The sequence below is a fragment of the Mirounga leonina genome, unplaced genomic scaffold, assembly GCF_011800145.1.
Source record: "Mirounga leonina isolate KUSES-001 unplaced genomic scaffold, KU_Mleo_1.0 Mir_154, whole genome shotgun sequence".
Lineage (NCBI taxonomy): Eukaryota > Metazoa > Chordata > Mammalia > Carnivora > Phocidae > Mirounga > Mirounga leonina.
Window position 1 is genome coordinate 60,857,944 of NW_023270389.1, and position 15,709 is coordinate 60,873,652.

General features: G+C 42.2%; 1 protein-coding gene across 1 annotated transcript in view; it reads right to left on the reverse strand.

Moving 5' to 3' along the window:
* PLD5 (phospholipase D family member 5) overlaps positions 1–15,709 on the reverse strand; it is a 409,631-nt gene that overhangs the window by 128,185 nt on the left and 265,737 nt on the right. Inside the window, exon 5 of the mRNA XM_035011037.1 lies at positions 7,748–7,875. Within this exon, the coding sequence (XP_034866928.1) occupies positions 7,748–7,875 (128 nt within the window). The remainder of the gene's footprint in view (positions 1–7,747; positions 7,876–15,709) is intronic.

Consider the following 15,709-nt stretch of genomic DNA (forward strand, 5'->3'; position numbering starts at 1 on the left):
TATGCTGTTGGCCCCACTTGGCAATACCCTGGGTGGTCATATTCGCTTGAAGACTGCTTAAGTATTTTGCTTTTCAAACTGGATTATAGACTTTTTGCAGGTTTATATGATTAGTGCAGTTCTCTGAATAGATGTGCAACAACTCTGTCGATTATCTTTCCCACACGTAAGCCCTGGTTTGCCAATTGTCCAGTCGTTCTGTTGCTAAGGAGACAGAACCCAACAATTACCAGCTCTGGAATCACACACATTTCTTAAGGTAGCACATGTGCTAAAAAAAACGTTTGCCTGAGAGTCCTAAAACCTGACACAAGGGATGAGGGGTCGTGGGCAAGTGACTAGCACCTACCCTCCCCAACCCAGCCCTTCACCTCAGTGTTCTCATCTGTGAAGGGGGTACATCAGAAGGTCTGTGATCAATTTCTTGCTTTATTATTTTTTTAATTTAATTTTATTTTATGTTAGTCACCGTAAAATACATCATTAGTTTTTTATGTAGTGATCCATGATTCATTGTTTGTGTATAACACCCAATGCTCCATGCAGTACATGCCCTCCTTAATACCCATCACCGGGCTAACCCATCCCCCCAACCCCTTCCCTTTAAAACCCTCAGTTTGTTTCTCAGAGCCCATAGTTTCTCATGGTTCATCTCTCCCTCCGATTTTCCCCCCTTCATTTTTCCCTTCCTTCTCCTAATGTCCTCCATGCTATTCCTTATGTTCCACAAATAAGTGAAACCATATGATAATTGACTTTCTCTGCTTGACTTATTTCACTTAGCATAATCTCCTCCAGTCCCATCCCTGTTGATGTAAAAGTTGGGTATTCATCCTTTCTGATGGCTGAGTAATATTGCATTGTATATATGGACCACATCTTCTTTATCCATTCATCTGTTGAAGGGCATCTCGGCTCTTTCCACAGTTTGGCTATTGCGGACATTGCTGCTATGAACATTGGGGTGCATATGGCCCTTCTTTTCACTACATCTGTGTCTTTGGGGTAAATACCCAGTAGTGCAATTGCTTTAGAACAGCATTTGTGGAAATATGGAGGCTTCAAGGAATATTTGATCCATAAAATTAAGTGGAAAGCAGTTCATGGCCAAATGGGTTTGATGAATGTCCATCCTCTCTCCCCCTCTTAGAGATTCCCAGAGCACGTTAGCATACGAATGGCTCTGAGGAGTCCCACAGTAAGGAAACTGATTTAAATGAAACTCACAGTTTCTCCCTGTTAGAGTCTACCTCTCAGTGAATAGCATTTCCTTAGACACATCTTGGGAAACACTAGACTGATTCTTCTCTGAGCTAATTTCCAGTTCCAAGATTAACAGCTTCAGTGATTCTGGATTCGAGGCAGAGCCTGGGCCCGGTCTGCTCTCCCACCTGAGCTCCGGGACAGGGATAGGTCTGGGCACGCTGCACCCACCACCCCCGGGGTGGGTCACTGAGGGTCTCATAGCCAGCATGGTCATGGTCATGGGGTTCGTGCACCCCACGAGAGCCGGCCTGGTCAACGTACTTCTATTTAAGTCTTTTCAGAACAAGGGTGGACTAAGGTTAAAATACATATTAACAGAGTTTAAACAGACCTATTCCTGTTTGCTCTAATTATATTTGCAAATATATTTTTTAAAGATTTTATTTATTGGGGCAACTGGGTGGCTCAGTTGGTTAAGCGACTGCCTTTGACTCGGGTCATGATCCCAGGGTCCTGGGATTGAGCCCCACATCGGGCTCCTTGCTCAGCGGGGGTCTGCTTCTCCCTCACCCTCTGCCTGCCGCTATACCACTTGCTTGTGCTCTCTCTCTTTCTCTTTATTTATGAGAGAGAGCACAAGCAGGTGGGGGAGCAGCAGGTAGAGGGAGAGGGAGAAGCAGACTCCCCACTGAGCAAGGAGCCCAAATTGGGACTCAAGCCCAGGACCGGGGGATCATGACCTGAGCCAAAGGCAGATGCTTAACCGACTGAGCCACCCAGGAGCCCTATATTTGCAAATATTGTTTAAAAGTATGCCCCCCTCCAGAGTTGTCGGATTCTTGTGACCAAAGAACCCACTGAACCCTGCTTTGAACTCTAGGTTAATATTCCTTTAAGAGGGTATGTTCAAAAACTATAAAAGTAACTTTTTCTACAAACGTGGTTTTCACGTTTTCCTTCCCAGCTTCTCCTCCCTCAGCATCACATCTCTGGAGCCCTGCGTCATTTGAAGGCTACTGTGCCCTTTTCTTTCTACTCCACACACTGCTTAGTCTTTTGTTTGCTTTGTTAGTGCTGGATTTGGTGTTTCCTCCATGGTGGTGGTTTTAGGTTCTCCCGAGACTCACAAATCCAGACCACTGTGTCGAAAAGCCCGTGGTGCTGTTCTCTTTCCTCCCACAGGATTCCCTGTGGCGGTGGATTCTAGGGGAGCACCCTGAACCTCCAGAGGAGACGAATAGAGAAGCATACATCTTGACTCCCTAGTCTTTGAATTCCAACCCAAAGGTTAAGAGAGTTTTCAGAACTCGGGTACCAAGCAATATCTGTCCATCTGTGGCCATTGTGTCTTCGTAGGTGAGCGGCCAGAAAGGCGTGAGTGAATGAAGGGTTTCTTGATGAACAGTGTTGTTATCTCTTCTTAAAGAAAAGAGCAAGTGAGGTGAAATCTATAGCTTAGCATCACAGCTAGCGCATGGAAGAAAATGATTTTTCATAAATGTGATGTATTTTTTTTTAATTATTAGCAGTGAAATAAGAGTGAGGAATTTAGAGAAAGATTGCCTGGATATGAATTCTGGCTTTATTACTTCCTGGAAGGTGACCTTGGGTAAATCACTTATTTGTGCCTCAGTTTCTGCCTTTGTAAAATAAAGCAATAATAGTATTATTTGCAAGGAAGGGTTATTGTGAAAAGTAAGTTCATATTCTTTAAAAGCTCAGAAGAATGCCTAGTACAGAGAAAAACCTCAATACACTGACGTTTTTATTATTAGTATCATTCATTCTCCTACTTACCACACACTGAAGGTAATAATGGGTAACAATAATCTGACTGCAGTAGAAAACTTCACAAAACATAAAATTGATGAAATAGGTTGAATTTGACACTTGGAAAATGTATTATAATTATTCCCATAATTGTCTGCCTTGCACACAACTCGGCTCAAATGAAAATCTGCTCTAATGCATGGGTCCTGCTGAGCAGGGTTTTATGCCACACCGAGGTAGACCAAGAAAAATCCCACACAAGTCAAACGCAGTTGAAAGGAGAACTAATTCAAGGTGGATGATTAAGTGCAGTAGTGTGATCCCAAGTACTGAGCGCTATGGGGAAGTGTGGACAAGGTAGGAGACAGAGCTTGTGTGTCAGCGTGAAGAGGAAAGAGAGAGGGGGTGGGTGTTGAAAGAGAAGTCTCCAGTTCTATTAGCAGCTGACATACAGATGCAGGGGAGCGGAGGGGATGCTGAATGCTCTTGCAGAAGAGTTTTAAACCCCGTCCCCTCCCCAGCTCTGTCTCCTCTCCACCCCCATCAAAGAATAGAGTTTCTTCCGAGAGGAAAATGGGAAAGATTGTTAAGAAAAGAGGAATGGGATTTATTTTAATTTTTAAGCGTTTGGTTTGGCAGGAAATGGCAACTCTGTGTTGATGCCCACCTGCATCCCAAATTGCTAGGAATGCAATGAAAGATACAGACTCCACCAACTTGACCGTCCATCTAAAGAATAGGAGACCCATCTCCAAATGCCTAATTCCTACACAGGTTAGAGAGTGTTTTATTATGTTACAAGAGAGATGAGCAGCAGAATAGGATCTGTTCTGTTTTTATTTTTCCAATATTATTTTCATTTGGAAGATGGCAATCACAGGCACTCTTAAGTTGCCATGACAACTGAAGAAGCCATATGAAGCTATTAGCACAGTGTCTAGCACACGTACAGTAGCCTTTTGGAAAAAATGACACAAGGATTTCTTCCACTCACCTCCTCCCAATTCCCTGATCCCCATGGAGCTTGACCTGTTATTAAATTTATAACCAACAGAAGAATGCAGATTTCTGCAGAAGTCCATGTGACCTGAAATCACCAATGGCTTAAACATTTGTCACCAATGTATACATTTTATTCCAGCCTTTTTTCCAGCCTACCCAAGGGTACTCTCCTCCAAGGGCTGTTTCCATGGACAACTGGCAAGCATGACCCTTCACCTGCCCTCTCTCTATGGGCACGTTTGGAATTGTTAAAAAGGAGGCAGCAGGCCCAAAATGGAGTCACTTATGTTAAACCCATGTTAGCAAACTAAGACTTAATATCAAACCTAATTGCAGTTTCAACCACCCTGGAATGTAACGTTTAACCGGTCACCAAGGAATTACCTGGTCTGCACTAAGTGAAATAATCCACCAGATAGATCTCTCCTGTTTCCCTTAGGAAGGTGACCTTGCCTACAACAATTCATTCTTTGCCCATAATTACCTTTTCCGCCCTCTTTCCACCTTTAAAAACCTCTTCTTTTCTACAGCCTGGCAGACCTCCTTTCTATTGCTAGGTGGGATGCTGCCCAATTCATGAATTGTTGAATAAAACCAATTTGATCTTTGAATGTACTTGATTGAATTTCTGTTATTTAACAGAGTGCTGACCACTTTTTCATGGCTTCCCCTCTTAATTTATGATAGATCACAAAATACGTTTATTTTTTAATCCTGCATTACACTTACTCCATACTTAAGAAGCATCATGATATCCATTTACATTTTCAAAAGTAAACTTTGCTGCTATATCTGGGCTGGTCTTCTGAAGGAGAGAAATCTCAGGAATCCACTGTTTATTCTCCCTCTCATTACATGGCTTATGAGCTGAGAACAAACTAGCCATGGGATGAGGTCGGAGGGCCAGATCTGAAGGCCCAGCTGACACAATGTCATAATGGAGAGGTGGTAATTCTCCTTGCTGAGAAGGACATTAAATGAATTGCAAAGAGCTGGTTGATCCTTAGCAAAGGAGCTTGACTAGCTGTGAAACAGAGAGCCGGGTCCTGGCACTTCCCCACTTTGCCCTCTGACTCCTGGGCAACTCTGGCCTTCTGTGTAGGTGAAGGGAAGCTAGCTACCACTTCAGAATGTGTAAGCAAGCAGAGATCTGAGATGGTTTCGATCTTCTCTTGACCCATAGGAAGTAACCTGCAGCCCCTCCTTCATCTGTGTTTACCATGTTTAAAGTGGGGGAAATGTCACAGTTCACAATGAGGATCCATGTCTAAATGATGACAGAGATAAAAAGTGAACATTTAAAAGATCAACCTACTTTCCTACAAAACAAACAGCAAAAATCAGAGACAAAGGAGTAAGCCTCAAGCAGGGAAGCCAACACATAAATATTTTATGTCCATCTGCCTAAGGAAATTATAGAGATAATTTGCTCAAAAATTTGGAGAAAAATATCATTAAACCTCAATAATTCAAACCCCATTCAAATGGAGTTCACAGAATTTTAAACCCTATCAGTTAATATCAGTTAATGACAAAGGAAATACAATTTGGTGGTGGGGAAGTGCATTCTCTTAAAAAAAAAAAAAAAGCGGGCGCCTGGGTGGCTCAGTTGTTAAGCGTCTGCCTTCAGCTCAGGTCATGATCCTGGAGTCCCGGGATCGAGTCCCGCATCGGGCTCCCTGCTTGGCAGGGAGTCTGCTTCTCCCTCTGACCCTCTTCCCTCTCGTGCTCTCTATCTCTCATTCTCTCTCTCTCAAATAAATAAATAAATAAATAAATAAATAAATAAATAAAATCTTTTTTTAAAAAAAAGCAAATGATTCTTAAGTTAAAAACCACTTAGCAGCAGAATTTACATGTAATCAGTATTGTTACAAAACCAATTTTATCTATTTATTATAAAAGGCTCAGCAGAAAATTTCTGAGCAAAAGATGCTTATTGATTAGCAAAAGACGAATTCAGATATTTCTATAAGTTAGACTATATAATACAGTCCTTGCCTTAATTCTTGTTTCTGAGGTAAGCCAAAGTTGCTATAATCCATATTTTTTATTTTATTTTAATTAATTAATTAATTTTTTTTTAGAGACAGAGAGTGTGTGCACACACACACAGGAGGTAGGGGGTAGGGACAGAGGGAGAGAGAATCCCAAGCAGGTTCCACCCTCAGCATCGAGCCTGACGCAGGGCTGGATCTCATGACCCTGAGATCACGACCTGAGCCAATATCAAGAGTGGGACCCTTAACCAACTGAGCCACCCAGGTGTCCCTAATCCATATTTTTTCTATCCATGTTTGAAGGGTCATCAGACACGAGATATACTAAATCAAAATTTATATTTTTCATATCAGAATTATTACTGAAAGGAATTGGCTTTAAAAATTTAATACTGAAATTCAATTCTGGGCTCAGGTCTACTTATCTTTGAAACAGAGACAAGAATACTCTTTCCATCACAGGATCACTGTGAAGCTTAAAGTAAATAACCCACTTAAATGGCCTAGAACAGCACCTGGTGCGCAATATTCGCTAGTTATTATTGTCGCGATTGTTAATCGATACTATTATTTTGCTTGGAATCATTTTTATATCAGTAGAAAAACACCTTCAAATTCCTGAGCAAATATAAAATAAAGGATGTTTTGTCAAACTTGGATGGTGACTTCTCCCAAAACTGATCGGGAAACTTTCTTCAGTGTCCCTTCTTCCTAGGGTGAGCCTGTCTTCTTAGAAACAACAGTTGTTTGAGCTTCGGGCCTGGATGACCCTGACTATCCTTTAAATACAAAACTAGGAAAAAACACCTTAGATCAGTTGTACTTTGGCTCTACATTGTCTGTCTCCTGGAGAGGGAAGTATTAAAATTTTATTTTAGTATTTAGTTTGCCCATTGTCTATTTCGTTTACAGCTGCCGTAACAGAAAAGTGGAAGAACAGAATTTGCATGCATGGAAGGTGGCATTTTAAAAAGAAAAATAGGACAATAGTGGAAATTGGGAGGCAAATGGTGAATCAGCTGGAAGCTGACAGTACAAGTATCATGTTACTCCCTCTCAGATTTATCTTATGTAGGGGTGTCTTTCTTTAAGGGTTATAGCCCTTGTGTTTGTCTACACATCCACGCTTTCAAGAGTTCAGCCAAAAGCGTGTATGGGCCGTGTAGCATGTGTCGTTGACCCGCCCATCCTCCTATGCACCCAAGGATCGAGAACTTCCAGCCACCAGTTGGCTAGTGGGAAGAAGGTGATTTGCCATCCTCTGTGGGTCACCCTGACACAATAAATACCTGAAGATTACAGATGTTCAAGTGCATCTTCAAGGTATTTGAAGTGAATTATTTGCAAAGAGGAGGCAACACCGTCATGTGAAGATTTATTCAAGGAATAACACAAATGATTACTCTTCTAAAACATACGATCTACGCTGGATTTATGTTTTCCTCTGTCTCATAGATTATGTGATCTCACGCTGAACAGCTAGGTTTGGATAATATAAACTACACACCAACCTGCTCTACAGAACCTGGGGGTAGCATCGGAATTACAAGAGCACCGCAACTATGGCAGCGTTTGGGGGAAGACGATTCTGTCAAGGAAAGGGCTCTCATTTTATATTAAACAGAGGTGAGCCTATTAAAACTACACAAGTAAAAGTAATGCTGTAGGTTTTATTTCCCACAGCCACGGTAGAGTGGCCCACATGCTTTATGGAGCTGGGAGCTTTGATGCCAACGTAACTCTGAGTTTATGTAACGTGGAAAGATTACCTGTCCCAGGGATTGCCAGTCCAAGCCAGCACTGCCGATGTAGACATGCTGCTTGTCCACGATCCAGAAGGAGGACTGCAGCCGGCCCTTGTTGTAGGCGGTCATGTTCATGTAGGTCACCTCCGCTCCTGGGGAGTTCAAGGAGATCCTGGTCAGCCTCAGTGTCAAGGCCTTGAACTTGCAACCAGACATTTACCAGCAACAATACTCATGATTTGCAATGATTGCAATTGGCATTCAGGGCGGCCAAATATTTATATTAGTTTGGTGCACAGAAGGCCCTCGAGGAGTTACTTTGTTCTCAAAGGAAAACAAAAGGAAAATGAGAACAAGAATTACAGGGACACCTGCGCACAAGAGGTGAGAACATGGCTCTCCAGTCAGATGCGATTCAAATCACAGCTTCATCATTTACCACCCAGATGGTGAGATTCGTGCACCAAGCTCTTTTAGTTTTGGAGTAATTTTCAAACAAATTTGCAAACAATAAAAGGATCATCCTGTTTAGTAATACAGCTCTCCTCAGCAAGCAATTGGCTTTCTTACACTTTCCTATACATTATTTTCACCCTTGACCCTGCAGTTGCTTTTCCTTCTTCATTTTCCCTCTTTGTGACTTAATTTGGACTTGGCCTCCTCCTGGCCTTTCTTTATCTGACGGTTCTTAATTTAAGCAACAATCATTCAGGCCTTACAAAAATCAACTGTCATGCTGTTACCTGTTGCTGCCTCAGGACTATGCATTTACAACTTCTCAAAAAGAGCATATAGTCCACTGAATGCAATTAAATCTATTTATTTGTTGTTTTTTTATTTGAGCGTAGTTGACACAATGTCAGTTTCAGGTGTACAACCCCGTGACTCAACAAATCTATGCATGATGCCCTGCTCCCCACCAGCCGCCACCATGCAGCGCTGTTCCAGCACCACTGACTATTCCCTATGCCGCGCATTTTATCCCCCTGACTTAGTCGTTCTGTAACTGGAAGCCTGAATGCAATCAAATGTAAATAAATGCAATCCAATTTAAATGGATTCTTTTTTTTTTTTTTTAAGAAAGGGAGAGAAGCGGTGGGAAGGGGCAGAGGGAGCGGGAGAGGGAGAGAATCTTAAGCAGGCTCCACGCCCAGCATGGAGCCCAATGCGGGGCTCGATCTCACAACCCTGAGACCATGACCTGAGCCAAAATCAAGAGTCAGACACTTCACCAACTGAGCCACCCAGGTGCCCCTTAAAGAAATTCTACATTTCCACTTCTTTAAAAGAACAGACCTCTATGCATATTTTTAATGAAGCAAGCTACTTTGTTTTCAGATATTGAATATTAATGAGGCGGATATATTCTGGTGGCTTACTTCATCATCAGAATCTTCATTAGCAGAGGAAGATGTGACATCGTATGCATAAAGATGTATCCAGAATACCAGAAAGGAAGGGTGATGTGTACTATGAGCTTAACCTGTTACTCTGGGGAAAAGGAAGGTAAAGCTTGCACCTGGCCCTGCCACAGGGGGCTGGTGACAGAGGCTGTGGGGCAGGAGTGGGTCGGAGGGGAAGCGGGCATGCGGGCAGACTGCCTCAGCCTCCGGCCATGCAGGCATAGTTTCATCCAAGGAATGGTTACAGGCCCCGGAGGAGGAGAAGCTGGGGAGAGTAGGGTCTGAATGTCCACAGCGGGTGGTTGCCATGGCAATTATGGAGAGACCCACAGCTGCAGAGATGCTGTGGTACCCCCGGGGCCCCCAAAGACACAGCTGCCAGTGCTCCTGAGTGGATGGAGAGCAGCATGTGGGGGATCAGTTTCCCATGGCTGTTCTAACAAAGTATCACAAACTGAATGGCTTAAAACGAGAGAAGCCAATTGTCTCTCAATCGCGGAGGTTGGAAGTCCAGAATCAAGGTGTTGGCAGGGCCATACTTGCCCCGAAATCTGCAGGGGAGACTCCCTCCTGTCTCTCCCCAGCTTCTGGTCAATCTCTGCTGTCCCCTGGTTGCCACCTGCCATCCCTGTTGTCCCATGGAGACTTCCCCCCGTCTCTGTTTTTTCCTGTGCTTACAAGGACATTAGTCCTGTTGGATTAAGGGCCCACCTCACTCCCGTGCGCCCTCATCTTAACTAATTATATCTCCAAAAACCCTGTTTCCAAATAAGGTCACATTCTGAGGTTCTAGGGGTTAGGCCTTCAGCATGTCTTTTTTGGGGGACACAATTCAATCCACAGCAGAGCTGGAAGCCACGTTCACTGGCCGTGCCCTTCAGCCCACCAGGCTGAGCAGCACTGAAGGAAGCATCTTCTCATCTCTAGAAGGAAGAGAATGAAGGTGACCTCGGTGTGTGCCTCAGAGTCTACTTACAACAGGTGTCTTGGGGTAAGCCTTCACCTGCCTTCACATTCTCACTAGAAACAACTTTATGCCTCTGTGACATTGGCTGGCTCTCACCTCCTGGCCTGGGACACTGCCTGAAACTTGACCCACGACCAGTTGCTACTTGTCATTGGACTGTGTTTTAGTTCTTAGATCCCTGTCTGTTCTCATTCGGGGCTGCTGCAGCCCCAGCCCACTGGTCAAGTTCAGGCACACAAATAAAGTGTAATGTTTAAAGATTTTATGTATTTATTTGAGAGAGACACAGAGATAACAAAAGAGATAGCAAGAGAGAGAGAGAGAGCACAAGTGGGGAGGAGAGGGAGAAGCAGGCTGCCCGCTGAGCAGGGAGCGCATCGCAGGGCTCCATCCTAGGACCCAGGATCATGACCTGAGCCGAAGGCAGACATTTAACTGACTGAGCCACCCAGGCACCCCTAAAGTGTAATATTTAAAACGACTGGGATTGTTGGGGCATCTGGGTGCCTCAGTCAGTTAAGCGACCGACTCTTGGGTTTGGCTCTGGTCATGATCCCAGGATCGTGAGATTGAGCCCTGCATCGGGCATCGGGCTCCCTGCTGGGCATGGATCCTGCTTAGGATTCTCTCTCTCTCCCTCTGCGTTTACCCCCACTTTCCCTCTCTTAAAAAAAAAAAGGACTAGGATTGTTCAGATGATAAGAGAACACTGAGTATCTGAAAGGTGAGGAGGGGGAGTCCCCATCGCTCTATCAGGGGACTCCAAGTGAAGGCCAAAGGCATGAAAGACAAGAATGGCTTCACAGTTATGCCTGGGGCCAGGGCCACCTGTGGGAAGGCCTGCTGAGCTGGGTGCAGAGATTAAGCAACATGTAGTAACAGTAACAACCCTTCACTCAACACCATGTGTGCCCAGCATCAACACTGCTGTGCTACAGCAATCCCACAGGGGATGTTGTATTTTCCCCATTTCAACATACAAACTACTGGACGAGGTGTAATCAATCAACTGAAAATATTTGATGATACAGCTGGAAAAATGTTTGCCTGCATATGGTTTGTGGAATATCCCCACTTTCCCATTAAGAATGATCTGTCTGTTTTTCTATCAATCTATCCTCCATCTATCTCTGAAGATGCTTTTATCTTAATTTATACCTAACAGATAGTCAGAGCCAACATGTCCCTGTTTATTACAGGCATATTATTCAATGGTTAGCTTAAAATAATTTCTTTTACATTCCCTTAAAAATATCTTAATTCACTGGTTACAGAGATTATCCTCATCCTACTTTCTTTAAAATTTTATTTTATTGTTATGTTAATCACCATATATTACATCATTAGTTTTTGATGTAGTGTTCCATGATTCATTGTTTGCATATAACACCCAGTGCTCCATTCAATACGTGCCCTCTTTAATACCCATCACCAGGCTAACCCATCCCCCCAGCCCCCTCCCCTCTAAAACCCTCAGTTTGTTTCTCAGAGTCCATAGTCACACATGGTTCATCTCCCCCTCCGATTTCCCCCGTCCATTTTTCCCTTCCTACTATCTTCTTTTTTTTTTTTTTTTAACATATAATGTATTATTTGTTTCAGAGGTACAGGTCTGTGATTCAACAGTCTTACACAATTCACAGTGCTTGCCATAGCATATACCCTCCCCCATGTCTACCAACCAGCCACCCCATCCCTCCCATCTCCCACCACTCCAGCAACCCTCAGTTTGTTTCCTGAGATTAAGAATTCCTTATATCATATGTATCATATGGTTATAATATTTTAAATAAAAAAGAAAAAAGTGGTATGAAAAAAAAAAAAAAAAAAAAAAAGAATTCCTTATATCATATGTATCATATGAGATCATATGATACATGTCTTTCTCTGATTGACTTATTTCGCTTAGCATAATACCCTCTAGTTCCATCCATGTTGTTGCAAATGGCAAGATTTCGTTTTTTTTGATGGCTGCATAATATTCCATTGTATTTATATGCCACATCTTCTCTAATCTGTTGATGGATATCTTGGCTCTTTCCATAGTTTGGCTACTGTGGACAATGCTGCTATAAACATCAGGATGCACATACCCCTTTGGATCACTACATTTGTATCTTTGGGGTAAATACCTAGTAGTGCAATTGCTGGGTTGTATGGTAGCTCTATTTTCAACTTTTTGAGGAACCTCCATACTGTTTTCCAGAGTGGCTGCACCAGCTTGCATTCCCACCAACAGTGTAGGAGGGTTCCCCTTTCTCTGCATCCCCGCCAACATCTGTCGTTTCCTGACTTGTTAATTTTAGCCATTCTGACTGGTGTGAGGTGGTATCTCATTGAGGTTTTGATTTGGATTTCCCTGATGCCGAATGATCTTGAGTACTTTTTCATGTGTCTGTTGGCCATTTGGATGTCTTCTTTGAAAAAATGTCTGTTCATGTCTTCTGCCCAGTTCTTGATTGGATCATTTGTTCTTGGGTGTTGAGTTTAAGAAGTTCTTAAAGATTTTATTTATTTATTTGACAGAGAGAGAGACACAGTGAGAGAGGGAACACAAGCAGGGGGAGTGGGAGAGGGAGAAGCAGGCTTCCTGCCGAGCAGGGAGCCCGATGCGGGGCTCAATCCCAGGACCTGAAATCATGACCTGAGCCGAAGGCAGACGCCCAACGACTGAGCCACCCAGGCGCCCCTGAGTTTAAGAAGTTCTTTATCGATTTTGGATACTAGCCCTTTATCTGATATGTCATTTGCAAATATCTTCTCCCATTCTGTCAGTTGTCTTTCGGTTTTGTTGACTGTTTCCTTTGCTGTGCAAAAGCTTTTTATCTTGATTAAGTTCCAATAGTTCATTTTTGCCCTTGCTTCCCTTGCCTTTGGCGATGTTTCTAGGAAGAAGTTGCTGTGGCTGAGGTCGAAGAGGTTGCTGCCTGTGTTCTCCTCTATGATTTTGATGGACTCCTGTCTCACATTTAGGTCTTTCAACCATTTTGAGTCTATTTTTGTGTGTGGTGTAAGGAAATGGTCCAGTTTAATTCTTCTGCATGTGGCTGTCCAGTTTTCCCAACACCATTTGTTGAAGAGACTCGTCTTTTTTCCAGTGGACATTCTTTCCTGCTTTGTCGAAGATTAGTTGACCATAGAGTTGAGGGTCCATTTCTGGGCTCTCTATTCTGTCCCAATGATCGATGTGTCTGTTTTTGTGCCAGTACCATACTGTCTTGATGATTAGAGCTTTGTAATAGAACTTCAAGTCCGGAATTGTGATGCCACCAGTTTTGCTTTTCTTTTTCAACATTTCTCTGGCTATTCGGGATCTTTTCTGGTTCCATACAAATTTTAGGATTATTTGTTCCATTTCTTTGAAAAAAGTGGATGGTATTTTGATAGGGATTGCATTAAATGTGTAGATTGCTCTAGGTAGCATTGACATCGTCACAATATTTGTTCTTCCAATCCATGAGCATGGAATGTTTCTCCATTTCTTTGTGTCTTCCTCAATTTCTTTCATGAGTATTTTATAGTTTTCTGAGTACAGATCCTTTGCCTCTTTGGTTAGATTTATTCCTAGGTATCTTATGGTTTTGGGTGCAATTGTAAATGGGATCGAATCCTTAATTTCTCTTTCTTCTGTCTTGTTGTCGGTGTATAAGAATACCACTGATTTCTGTGCATTGATTTTATATCCTGCCACTTTACTGAATTCCTGTATGAGTTCTAGCAGTTTTGGGGTGGAGTCTTTTGGGTTTTCCACATAAAGTATCATATCATCTGCAAAGAGTGGGAGATTGATTTCTTCTTTGCTGATTCGGATGCCTTTTATTTCTTTTTGTTGTCTGATTGCTGTGGCTAGGACTTCTAGTACTATGTTGAATAGCAGTGGTGATAGTGGACATCCCTGCTGCATTCCTGACCTTAGGGGGAAAGCTCTCAGTTTTCCCCCATTGAGAATGATATTTGCTGTGGGTTTTTCATAGATGGCTTTTATGATATTGAGGTGTGTAGCTTCTATCCCTATACTCTGAAGCGGTTTGATCAAGAAAGGATGCTGTACTTTGTCAAATGCTTTCTCTGCATCTATTGAGAGGATCATATGGTTCTTGTTCTTTCTTTTATTAATATATTGTATCACACTGATTGATTTGTGGATGTTGAACCAACCTTGCAGCCCAGGGATAAATCCCACTTGGTCGTGGTGAATAATCCTTTTAATTACTGTTGGATCCTATTGGCTAGTATTTTGATCAGAATTTTTACATCCATGTTCATCAGGGATATTGGTCTGTAATTCTCCCTTTGGATGGGGTCTTTGTCTGATTTTGGGATCAAGGTATTGCTGGCCTCATAAAATGAGTATGGAAGTTTTCCTTCCATTTCTATTTTTTGAAACAGCTTAAGAAGAATTGGTATTAATTCTTCTTTAAATGTTTGGTAGAATTCCCCATATGATCCCTGGGCCCTTGTTTGTTGGGAGATTTTTGATGACTGCTTCAATTTCCTTAGTGCTAATAGGTCTGTTCAGGTTTTCTATTTCTTCCTGGTTTAGTTTTGGTAGTTTATACGTCTCTAGGAATGCATCCATTTCTTCCAGATTATCTACTTTGCTGGCATAGAGTTGCTCATAATATGTTCTTATAATTGTTTGTATTTCTTTGGTGTTGGTTGTGATCTCTCCTCTTTCATTCATGATTTTATTTATTTGGGTCCTTTTTCTTTTCTTTTTGATACGTCTGGCCAGGTGTTTATCAATCTTATTAATTCTTTCAAAGAACCAGCTCCTAGTTTCGTTGATCTGTTCTACTGTTCTTTTGGTTTCTATTTCATTGATTTCTGCTCTGATCTTTATTATTTCTCTTCTCCTGCTGGGTTTAGGCTTTATTTGTTGTTCTTTCTCAAGCTCCTTTAGGTGTAGGTTTAGGTTGTGTATTTGAGACCTTTCTTGTTTCTTGAGAAAGGCTTGGATTGCTATATACTTTCCTCTTAGGACTGTCTTTGCTGCATCCCAAAGATTTTGAACAGTTGTGTTTTCATTTTCATTGGTTTCCATGCAGTTTTTAAAATTCTTCTTTAATTTCCTGGTTGACCCATTCATTCTGTAGTAGGAAGGTCTTTGGCCTCCATGTACTTGAGTTCTTTCTAACTTTCGTCTTGTGATTGAGTTCTAGTTTCAAAGCATTGTGGTCCAAAAATATGCAGGGAATGATCCCAATCTTTTGGTACCAGTTGAGACCTGATTTGTGACCTAGGATGTGATCTATTCTGGAGAATGTTTCATGGGCACTAGAAAAGAATGTGTATTCTGTTGCTTTGGGATGGAATGTTCTGAATATATCTGTGAAGTCCATTTGGTCCAGTGTGTCATTTAAAGTCTTTATTTTCTTGTTGATCTTTTGCTTAGATGATCTGTCCATTTCAGTGAGGGGGGTGTTAAAGTCCCCCACTATTATTGTATTGTCGATGTGTTTCTTTGCTTCTGTTATTAATTGCCTTATATAATTGGCTACTCCCATGTTAGGGGCATAGATACTTATAATTGTTAGATCTTCTTGTTGGATAGACCCTTTAAGTAGAATATAGTGTCCTTCCTCATCTCTTATTTTGGTCCTTGGTTTAAAATCT